This window comes from Perognathus longimembris, chromosome 8 (genome assembly GCF_023159225.1).
Source record: "Perognathus longimembris pacificus isolate PPM17 chromosome 8, ASM2315922v1, whole genome shotgun sequence".
NCBI classification, from domain to species: Eukaryota; Metazoa; Chordata; class Mammalia; order Rodentia; family Heteromyidae; genus Perognathus; species Perognathus longimembris.
In genome coordinates this window covers 49,658,376-49,670,284 of record NC_063168.1, presented here as the reverse complement: position 1 = coordinate 49,670,284, position 11,909 = coordinate 49,658,376, and the positions used below count along the sequence as shown (strand labels likewise).

At 39.4% G+C, this 11,909-nt stretch overlaps 1 protein-coding gene across 1 annotated transcript in view; it reads right to left on the bottom strand.

The window, feature by feature from the left end:
• Positions 1–1,563: 1,563 nt before the first annotated feature.
• Positions 1,564–11,909, bottom strand: part of Kcng3 (potassium voltage-gated channel modifier subfamily G member 3) — a 46,316-nt gene continuing 35,970 nt past the window's right edge. Inside the window, exon 2 of the mRNA XM_048353046.1 lies at positions 1,564–5,046. Within this exon, the coding sequence (XP_048209003.1) occupies positions 4,401–5,046 (646 nt within the window). The 3' untranslated portion in view covers positions 1,564–4,400. The remainder of the gene's footprint in view (positions 5,047–11,909) is intronic.

Sequence of the window (11,909 nt, the reverse complement as noted above, 5' to 3'; positions counted from 1 at the left end):
AAGCCTGATTCCATTAGCTTAGCATAGACAGGCTCATGGCTTCACAAGCTTTTCCATGGAAACATCCCCAAGACAAGCTAAGAAAGAGCTCCAACAAAACCTTTTAGGGAGACAGAAACACCTTGGTCCATTTAAATAAACCAATCAACAGAAATAAATCATCTCCTATCTCCTATATCTGTTGTCTGTATCTTCAGGCAAGTGAACACAAACCCAAATTAACTTGGGTTAATGAAGAAAATCAATGTAATAGACTTAGAAAACATTAAATGTATATCAATTGAAGAGATGTTTTAAAAACATCAACAAGCACTTCTATGGCTTCAACTTGCTTAGCGTCTCATAGAGATTAAGAAACTCGCTTCAGCAAAATGTACTTCCTGACACAGACTGTACAAGAACTCAACCAAAAAATATTTCAATTTACTTATTAAAACACAGTTTAATGAAAGACACTCCACAATCAGGTTCCTTAACCTGATAATGGGGCATATATGGAAGCCCCTTAACTAACATGGTACTCAATAGTGAAAGAGCAAAGCTTCCTCTTAAGGCCAGGAATAAGACTAGAATTTCCACTCTCACCCTTCTGTTCAACATTGTACCAGGAATTCCAATTAGGGCAATTAGGCAAGAGAAAGAAATAAAAGATATACAGACAGATTAGATCCAGGCACCAGTGACTCATGCCTGTAATCCTAGCTACTCAGGAGGCTGAGATCTGAGGATTGTGGTTTGAAGTCAGTCCAGGCAGGACAATCCATGAGATTCTTATCTCATTAAAAGCTGAGAGTGGGGCTGGGGATATGGCCTAGTGGCAAGAGTGCCTGCCTCATATACATGAGGCCCTGGGCTCGATTCCCCAGCACCACATATACAGAAAATGGCCAGAAGTGGCGCTGTGGCTCAAGTGGCAGAGTGCTAGCCTTGAGCAAAAAGATGCCAGGGACAGTGCTCAGGCCCTGAGTCCAAGTCCCAGGACTGGCCAAAAAAAAAAAAGCTGAGAGTGGCCCTGTGGCTCATGTAGAAGAGTGCCAGACTTGAGCAAAAAAGGTAAAGGAGAGCTCCCAGGCCCTGACTTCAAGCTCCAGTACTGGCACTCACATGCATGCACACACACACACACACACACACACACACACACACGTAAAAAAAAAGAAGTAAAACTATCCCATTATAGATGACATGATCCTATTTTAAAAGAATCATAAAGAATCCTTACAAAATTATTAGAGCTAATGAGTGAGCTCAATAAGGTAAGAGGATACAAACTCTAGCAATGAGCAATCTGAAAATAAAATTAAGAAAACATTTCCATTTATAATAACATCAGAAATAAAGTACCAAGTAATAATTTTTTTTCCAGTCCTGGGGCTTGGACTCAGGGCCTGAGCACTGTCCCTGGCTTCTTTTTGCTCAAGGCTAGCACTCTGCCACTTGAGCCACTGCGCCACTTCTGGCCATTTTCTATATATGTGGTGCTGGGGAATTGAACCCAGGGTTTCATATGGGAGGCAAGCACTCTTGCTACTAGGCCATATTCCCAGCCCAAGTAATAAATTTTTTAAAGGGCAAGACTTGCATACTGAAAACTATAAAGCATTGAAAGAAATGAAAGAAGACCTAAGTAAATGGAAAGCTGTCTCATGTTCATGGACTGGAAGACTCAGTACAGTTAAGACAGTAATATCCCTGTAATGAATTTACAAGTTTCATGAATGAAAATCCTGCTAGCTGAACATGAACCCTGTAATTCCAGCATTCAGGAGGCTTGGACCACAGGAAAAAAGCTGGAGGCTAGTCTGAACTACTACATAGCACATTTTCTAGGCCTGTCTGGAAGAGACCTTGTCTCAACAAAACAAAACAAATAAAAAGAATATTCCCTATGGCTTGTATCCCCCTAAATATCCTTTATGCTTTGACTATACTTGAGTTAGCATTGTTGATAGTTTTTAAATATAAATCATAGAACTCCAATGAAAGCCGCTATATTAAACTCATCTAAATTATAACATAAAAGAAGATCATTAACTATAATTCCCTAAAATGGCCATTGAGTCTACAGTAATGGTCAAAAGTTTAAGTGGTTTTTAGGAATGCCTAGAAGAACTGGAAAATCTGAAATTGTAGACACAATCAGAGAATGAGATGACATGAAAGCTTGTGGATGACATTTCAAATCTATGGAAGAATACACTGCAACTGGGGAAGTAACTCATTGGTTTCCTTTCAGGGCAGAACTGACATGCCCATTCCTGTGAGTACAGATGGCTCTGGAGATGCAGGAAGCAAAACACCATATTGAGTGCATGCTGAACAGAGAAGTGTATGCAACCTTCCTTGACCAAACTGGAACTTTTCCAGAACATTCCATTAAAGCTGCAACCCATGTTACTTCCTATTCTGAGATGGCTTCTCAGCCTACCTCTTCTAAATGATGCAATGCTAACAATGAAATGCGTGTACTTATTTCAATATGCATGAATGAATACAGGACTGAAGTTTTGCAATTTAAAAAATTCTATTGAGGAATTGGGTGTGTATCTCAGTGGCAGAGCACTCATACAGCATACACAAGGCCCAGGGGCAATCTCTAGCATGTGTGTGCGTACATGTGTGCATACACACACACACACACACACACACACACACAAAATCCACTGAATTAAAAGAGAAAATATAATAAATACATAATAACAGAATTTGGGTGTGTGAAGAAAAAGCACACTAGTAGAGAAAAATGAGGTAAGATTTTCAAAGGCCAAAATATCACATAACTCAGGGAAACTCTTAGGGAAAAAGAAATCATTTGGCTATGATTACTTTGGCAATGACAGTGATGAAGAAAAATGTGGCCCCTGTCAAAATCCAGAGGTGTGGGAAGAATAAACTACTGTACTAGATTCTGGAAATAGGTTTTAACCCTAACTCCTTCATCATGATACTCTTTTGCCCTATTTTTCTACCTATGATAGTCAGAACTTGAACTAGTTGGGAGCTAATGTTCTTTTAGTGAACAATTCAGGCAACCTTTTCTTTGATAAATACAGATAGATCCTTGCCCAACCTAACCTCTCTTTCCTCCACCCCAATAATTACAGAGTGTACACTAAATTATTCATAAATATGTGGTTTTGTTTATATGTCTTTACAGCAACTAGTTAAGAAAGCAAAGTTGTAATTCATATTGCTAAGATTTTGCACTAAAAATCCTCTCTTTACACTGCCTAGTATTAACAATCGAGGTAGAGTAATAAGCTATATTACTCAATATTCCTACAAGAAGAGTTTGAATGAGCTGTGACTCACAATGGTGGAGATCAAGTCAAATAACTTTATACTCATTGCTTTTAGCAGGCTGAAAATTCACTTAACTACACAGCAACTAAGAGTATAAAACTATTTCTTTTTATGACAATCCAGTGACAATATGTAAATATAACTTTGGTATCAAAGACTATACAAATATCCTTTCACCTAAGTCTTAATTAAGTTCATGGTGTTTGGGGGGAATGTTAAGAGCAGAAGAAGACAAATGTGGGCTGTAATGTTGATAATATCAAACTACTTCTATCATTTTTATGTTGGAAGTATTCTTGTTTGGACATCTGAATGTTAGCACTATTATCATTTCACAGCAACGAATTCTACTATTATCCAATAAAATGCTAAGTGATACAAGTTCTTTCTATTCCATGTACTTTTCTGAAGTCATTTTCATAAAGAGAAAAAAGAAATACAGGACAGAAAAGGGAGAATATACTCAAGCTTCCAGGAAATGATACAATTAGGTGAATAACAAGCACAAAAATAAAATAAAGGATAGGTAAGCACAAATAACTTTTTCAAATAATATTCGTGCTTGTATCTAGCTCCATTATACAGTTTAAATTTTGGCCAAATTTTTAAAGTATTTGTTAAACAGTTCTTGAATGTGACATATGTTTCTAGGGTGCTTCTGACATTGATATGAGAAATTATAAAACATTTAGAAACGAAAATGTTAGTCTCAAAATATAACACCAAGTTCCAAGCTTCTTCTGAATTCGTTAAGATGGCAAAACATTTGGAAACTAGTACCTTTCTGTTTTCAAGTGTTCAAACAATGTATTTAAAAAGGAAAAGCAGTTAATTGTTCAAGGCAAGGAAGAGACAAGTCCAAATAAAATCATTGCCTGCAGGTTCACCCTAGGTGCCATTACTCTTCTTCTGCAGTCTCAATCCTATTCATCCCCAAATAGGTAACTTCCGCCCTTCAGCTGGGAAGGATCACTTCTGCCCTAGTAAGATGAGGATAATGGTACTACCTTGTTCACCCTGCCAGAAACACATGAATATGAAGTAGCATCCACTCTTTCCATGGAGTGAAGTGTATGCGAGAATTGATTTGCAATGCATTAATTCAGGAACTCAGCAGAGAGACTCCTACTATATCTAGCTGATCTAAACTTGAGCTCATGATAACACTGCACAAAGCTATGGTAGATGAACGTGATAGGTAATGCCAATAGAACAATTCCACTGACAACACAAACTCCTCCAAGAATTCTTCCAGGCATTGTGATAGGATACATATCTCCATAGCCAACTGTAGTCATAGAGATAATCACCCACCAGCAGGCAGCAGGGATGCTGGCGAAGTCCTTGTTGGATGCTTCCAGGTCCAACCCATGTTCAAGAAGCTGAGAAAGTGCACTAAAGATTGCCATGGCAACACAGATGAAGACAAGTAACATAACCATTTCTCGGTAACATCGCTTGAGAGTCAAACCCAGTGTCTGAAGACCAATGAAATGACGGGCAAGTTTAATCACCCAAAAAATCCTCATCATCCTGAGCACCCTCAAGGTGACTCCAGCCCTCTGGAGTTGAGAGTTCTCGCCTGTAAATACTGTCATTAGCACGGAGATGTAATATGGAGTGATTGCCAGTAAGTCAATGATGTTCAGGGGTCTCTTGACAAACTCACACTTGTTTTTGGAGACGATGAACCTCACAATGCACTCGGCAGTGAACCAACCTATGCAGATAGCTTCAATTATCCTGTCAAGAGAACAAAAGAAGAATTGATCATTTTATTTTTAAAGATTTTTAATAGCTCTTAACATTTCTTCAGATAGTACTACACTGACATACTAATTCACTTACTTTTCCAGAAAACATAAAGAAAAGACAGTATAACCAACATCATGAGACCTGCCAGGACACAACAGAACAACAAATATTACAGTTCAGATGGAAACTGAATTTGATAAAGTTCTTATTTATGGTATACTACATGTAATACCAGTTAAATAATGCAATACTATTTTGCTTGTCATTAACACTTTTTTTTTTTTTTGGTCAATTGTGGGACTTGAACTCAACCTGGGCTGTCCCTGAGACTCTTTGTGCTCAAGGCTAGTGCTCTACCATTCGAGCCACAGAGCCACTTCCAGTTTTTGAGTGGTTAATTGGAGATAAAAGTCTCACAGGGACTTTTCTGACCAGGCTGGCTGGGAACCATGATCCTCAGGTCTAAGCCACCAGCACCCGGCAACACTTTTTTTTTTTAAAATAAATTCTCTTATTCGGTGGTTTGAAATTGATTTAAACAGAGCTGGCCACAGTGAAACTTCACTTATTGAGGACAGTGGTGGTACCACAGTGTGGTACCAGTTGGTGAGATGGATCGGAAGGCTTTGTTCCTAGACAATGAACATCTCCAGGCTTTCTGATGATTACTTCATGATAAATGAGAATAAGATCATTTCCTTTTTTTCCCAGTTGGGTGTGGAGCACTGAAAGCTGAGGGAACTTTTGGGGTACTGCATGAGTGCCTCCCAACAGGGGGACACCGCGTCTTCACCATCCTTATTAGGATGGCATGAGGAAAAGGCAGAGGCCTCTCAGGCTGTGACACAACACCACCAGGATTTTCCCATAGACCACAACTGCTTTGCTTTTTTCTCCCCCCATAATTATTATGCACTATGTATTTTAAAAATACAGGACCACATTTTGCCTATAGCCATATTTACCAACCTCCCTACATTGAAAATAATCATATTTACAGAGAGGCATTGTTTGTGTACCCAATAACAATTTATTTAGTCCAATAATATTTACAGGAGCCAAGGGGTAGGTTTCTTGAGGTGGAGGGAGTCAGCCTGTGAGTGCCCTGGTGTTCCTCTTAGGATGAGGAAATTAAATTTTAGAACACTAGCTAGCAAGTCCTGACTTGGACTGGCAGGTAACTCAGGGGCAATTGTAATTTGATTTAGTTCTAAATTAAATTATCATTACTATAACATCATTATTTTTCCGATGTATTTCTCTTACCTAAACACAAATATGTTAAGTCCAAAAGAGAAAAAGAAAAAAAATGTAGTTAGAGTCAGTTGAAACAAAGTAGACCAACATTGTCAAAGCAACTATTCAAAGAGCATTCCAGTTTAGGCTAGTCATAGCAGAAGATCACAATAGCCCAATAGGCCTGCCCTTATGAACACATAAGATGATGCTAAGTGAAAAGAACTCCACGTTATGGAAACAAGTGTTGTCATTGTTGTAATTATTTTCAACATGCCATGTGAAACCCTACCCTTTTTTTTTTCTCTCTCATATTCCCTTCCTGTGGTTTTACCCCCACTATCACTGTATCTCATCTTAGTACCCCAGATTCTGTATATACATGTATTGGAACTAGGGAAGGGAAAGGGAATACCAAAATCGAGAGACAAAGGATAAAAAGACAAACCAATCCAAAAGCAATACTTACAAAACCATTTGGTATAAACCAACTGTACAACTCATTGGGGGCGGGGTTGGGAAAGGGGGAGTGGGGAGAAGGCGGGAGAAAAATGAGAGAGGAGGTAACAAGTTGAACAAGAAATGTACTCACTGCCTTACATATGAAACTGTAACCCCTCTGTACTTCACTTTGACAATAAAGGGGGGGAAGAAAGAATAAAGTAAAATAAAATGTTCCAAATAATAAAACTTTCACTTTTTAAACTTAAAAAAAAAAAGCATTCCACAGACCCCCAAATTGCACCAGATGTCACTCGGAAATGAGTAAATTATATAATTAACCAAGTTTCCTTATTGTAGGGCTTGGTAGGGCTGTAAAGATTAACTCTTACTAACTCATTTAGTTTTTGGGTACATATTCACGTTCACATGGTTCAAATTGTCACGGTTAAAACAAATCCATAAAAATTAAAAAGACAGAAGTATAGAGAGGGAAGTCTGAGCTGGGTATAGTGATCACATCTGTAGTCCCTGCTACTTGATGTGTTGAAGAGGGAGGATCACTTGACTAGCCTGAGCAACAGAGCTCTACTCTCTCAAAAGAAAGAAGTCTCACCCCAATTCCCAGCCATTCAGTTGCATTCCCTGGGGGCAACCTATATCTGTTTTTTATGAATCCTTCTGAAGTTATTTCATGTACAACATAAAAATAAATAAATAGGGTATGCATATATGTATCCTCTTTCACACAAACAGCAGTGTATCTCGGTGATCATTTCATATCAATAAAGACACTTATGTCTTGAACAGGGTATTACAATATTCTTGGGTGTTTGCGCTGTGATTTATTGAATCCAGTTTACTAGATGGACATTTTGGTGGTTTCTAATCTCTGGCTACCAAAACAATGTCACAATGAATATTCTTGTTTCTATCTCATTTCATACTTATAGAGATACATCTATAGAATAAATCCTAGGCCTGGAATTAGGTGCTAGGTCAAGAGAAGTAATTTTGATAGCTCTTGCCCAACCTCTCCTCAAAAGGATACGTTAAATTACATCCCTCTCAACAACCAGTATCCACAGCCTCATCAATGTTAACTTACTGAACTTGAAGCTCTATGCCACCCTGAGATTGCTTATTTTGAAGAATGTTGAGCATTGTTTTTTCCATGGGTAAAGGTTTGCTTATAAAGAGTATGTGAACAAGGATTTTTTTTTAACTTTCCAACAGTTTCCTGAAACCTGTTTTAGAAAACTGTGCAGAGCCTTTGTCTGTAAATTGGTTTGTAGACTGCAATCTAAATCCTGTCTCTTCTGTCCTTCTCTTGGTTTGTTTGTTTGAAGGAAAAACCAAAAGAATCACATTCCACGACACGTGGATGCCGCACTCCAAAGAGCCTACAAGAAATTTGGAAAATGCCAAACACCAGTCCTGAGGAAGCCGGGAAGGCTATGGCTTTTGAGGTATGAGGTAATCCCCGCAAATGCTCCTGTGTCAAATCTGTCCTCAGTCGTTTGTGTCAGGTATTTTGCTGTAGCAAGAAGAAAGGCAGCTAATTACAAGGGTTGTAGGTGAATAGCCAAACCTCCTCCTACTAACAAAGAAGTACTTAAACCCATATTCTACTAATAGGACCTTAAGATGGTAGAAACTATTTATAAAAAAATACATGAAAGAAAACTTTTTTTCTGAGCAAAAGTCAGTATCTCATAGATTATGTCATTTAGTTGGTGATATAGAAATAGTGTGAATGGCTTGCAATATTTAATATCAGTTCAGAATTATGTCTTAGAAGAACTCTGGATTGCTTTCTTTTTTCTGTCCCCACCATAAAAAGGTTCTCTATACTTCATAACAATCACTGCCTGACCTTCTTCAAACAGAGAACTTGAGTAAAACCATGGTCCCTGGGTCTGTCCACCTTCATCCCTACCCTACAGTCCTTTCAAGGAAGTCTTTGGAAGAAAAGATCTGGAAAAGATCTAGGAAAAGAACTGCTTCATTCATCAGATGCTATGAGGGGCTGGGGATATGGCCTAGTGGCATGAGAGCTTGCCTCGTATACATGAGGCCCTGGGTTCGATTCCCCAGCACCACATATACAGAAAATGGCCAGAAGTGGCGCTGTGGCTCAAGTGGCAGAGTGCTAGCCTTGAGCAAAAGGAAGCCAGGGACAGTGCTCAGGCCCTGAGTCCAAGGCCCAGGACTGGCCAAAAAAACAAAACAAACAAACATCAGATGCTATGAGTCCTAAAAATTAATGGGGGAGGCCACGGTCTAGCAAAAAGTAAGCTCTTATCTGGTATGCCCAGCCTGCCAAAAATCAAAGCAAAAAGGGATCTGAGCAATATTCAGAATTCAATATCCAGAATTCAGATCACAGTTCTAAAATGTTACCACAGTCATCAGTGTTTCAGGCCACTAGTACTAGAGGTATAGCACAGAGAAATTGAGAACCAAAGTATATTCATTTCCAGTGGCCATCATTTAAAAAAAAAAAAATCCCATGAGGGTAGAGAATACTGCTCAGTGGAGAACAAAGTGTAAAACCTTGGGTTCAGTTCCCTTCCCAGTTGGGTTCAATCTTGATAGCTCATAACAAAACTTTACTTTTTCAAAGAAGTCAGGGTACTAAAACCCAAAATCAGTTTTACTAGGCAAAAATGAAGGTGGTAGCAAGGTCACACTCCATTTGGAAGCTCTAGGGGAGAATTTCCTCTAGTTCTGGTAGCTGCTAGCATTCTCTGGCTTGGTGACACATCACTCCAATCTCTTCCTCTATGTCTCTCTTCTTGCCCTCCTCCATCTCCGTGAAATCATCCCCTGCCTCTTTCTAACAAGGACACATTCTATGACAGCAGTAGAGCCTACTAGGAAAACCCAGAATAACCCTACTATTCGAAGATTAATCACATTTACAAAATTCTTTTTGACATATAAAGTAACATTGACCAGTTCTAGAAATTAGGACATTGATTTTTTTTTAAAAAATTGGGGTTGGAGGAGTTGAGGAACAGTGTTATCTGGAAGATTTAAACCACAGTAAAAGGAGCCTAACATACTACCTAGAAAAGGAGAAGGTCACAAAGGACCTACCATGGAGCACTTCCCCCGATCCTATTAGACTAACAAAAAAGATCCTGAACAATGGCATCCATTAATGTGGAGACCTAAAAACAGAGTCATCATTTTCCCTATATTCCAATCTCCTTGCTGTTGGGCTGTTGGGCAGGGTTATGTGACCCATACTGACCAATGGGCAATGAGAAAAATGACATTTCTGGGAAGGGCAAATGAGTGGGTATAAATTCTCTGGGGGCTGGGAATGTGGCTTAGCGGTAGAGTGCTTGCCTAGTATATGTGAAGCCCTGGGTTCGATTCCTTAGCACCACATACAGAGAAAAAGCCAGAAGTGGCACTGTGGCTCAAGAGGTAGAGTAATAGCCTTAAGCAAAATGAAGCCAGGAACAGTGCTCAGGTCCTGAGTCCAAGCCTCAGGACTGGAAAAAAAATTCTCTGACCTGTCATGACAATCTGGAAGCATACACTCTAAAGTGTTGGCCTCAAGATGGTAGGATCCCCACCAGCTCAAGTCCCTGACATGCAGAACAGAGCAAAGACACTTGCTACTCTGACTCAGACAGGACATATGGAAGCAAGAAATACATCTTTGTTGTGATAAGCCTTGGTTATGTGAGGCTTACAAGTTGCTGGCTATCCTAAGCAATAAACCGATAAATACAGTGCATAGTAAATTATGCACTCAGAAGGGATTGTGGGAAAACACAGTGGCACAGTTAATCATTCCTTATCTGAAAATCTGAACTGCTCCAAAATCTAAAACCTTTTCAGCTGACTCTATACATGAACCTAACTATACATGAACCTGACTATAAATGAAAAACCTGACTTCATAAAACAGATTGTCAAAATGCAGTACACTAAAAAATACTGCATAAAGTTACCTTCAAGCCAGTATGAGTGGCTTATGCTTATAATTCTAGCTACTCAGAAGCCTGAGTAAGATTCACTTTGAAGGAGGAATCTGATTCAAAGACAGCCTAAGCAAAAATATCCATGAAACCCCATCTCCAAAATAACCAGCAAAACAAACAAGCAAAAAAAACAACAACAACCAGGTCTGGGAGAGTGGCTCTAGTAGTACAGTGGCTGTCAAGAAAGCACAGCCCTAAATTCACAGCCCTAAGTTCAAACCCTAGTAGCACTAGTCTCTATGTATAAAATATCAATGGAAAATAAATGAATTTCATGTTTAGGCTTGGGTCTCTGACATTAACTCATTATTTAAAAATGTGAAATCTGAAACACTTAGGGTCCCAGGCATTCCAGGTAAAGCACACTCAATCTGTGTAACAATAATTGTTCTCTTCTACTGGCTTTGGCTAAAATGTACCAGCTATCCAGTTAACTGTCCAGTTAAATGCCCAACTGTCTCTTCTCTTCACTAGCCAGGCTCTAGCATGAGTGAGGGCAATGAACTTGGTGGGAGGAAGCCCCATGCTCTTTTCTCTGACTGACAAGCCTCACCCCTCAACTGCTAGATTTGTGTGGATCTTTGTGGGGTGCCGCCAGAGCTAACATCCTCAGATTCCATTAATTTCAGCAGAGCAAAAAAAAATCTTAATTGTGCCCAGAACATTTTTCTGTCTAATTATTTCCACTAGCAGCCAAGTTGTTCAGATTAAAAGGTAAGAAATGCAAATGAGGTGGAATAATCTCTTGGGAATTTTGGAGAAGTAAGTTCATCTGTAATGAGGTCCTAGGAGCTCCTCCTGCCTGCTCCCCAAGTTTCTCCAGAATTCACACTGAAGGGATGAATCAGTGAGAAACCTCGGGCATTGCCTCCACCCAGGATTATGCTAAGGCAGTCTCCAACAACAAACACCACTAAGCCTGCCAAAATCCCCATGTTTCCAAATGGCACTCTTGCCAATGCAACCAACAACGGCTGGAAAAGTGAGGAGTATTTACAGAGCACTGCAGCAAACAGTGGGGTGGGATAGTCCTGAGAGTTACTTCTGCAAACCATAAATAGGAAAACAGAATTAAAGACGACACTGAGGGACAGTAGATTCCTCAGAAGCCTATTCTGATGGCTTTCGAGGCCCAAGTATGCAGAAATTCTTTAATACATGGCTAATAAAAAA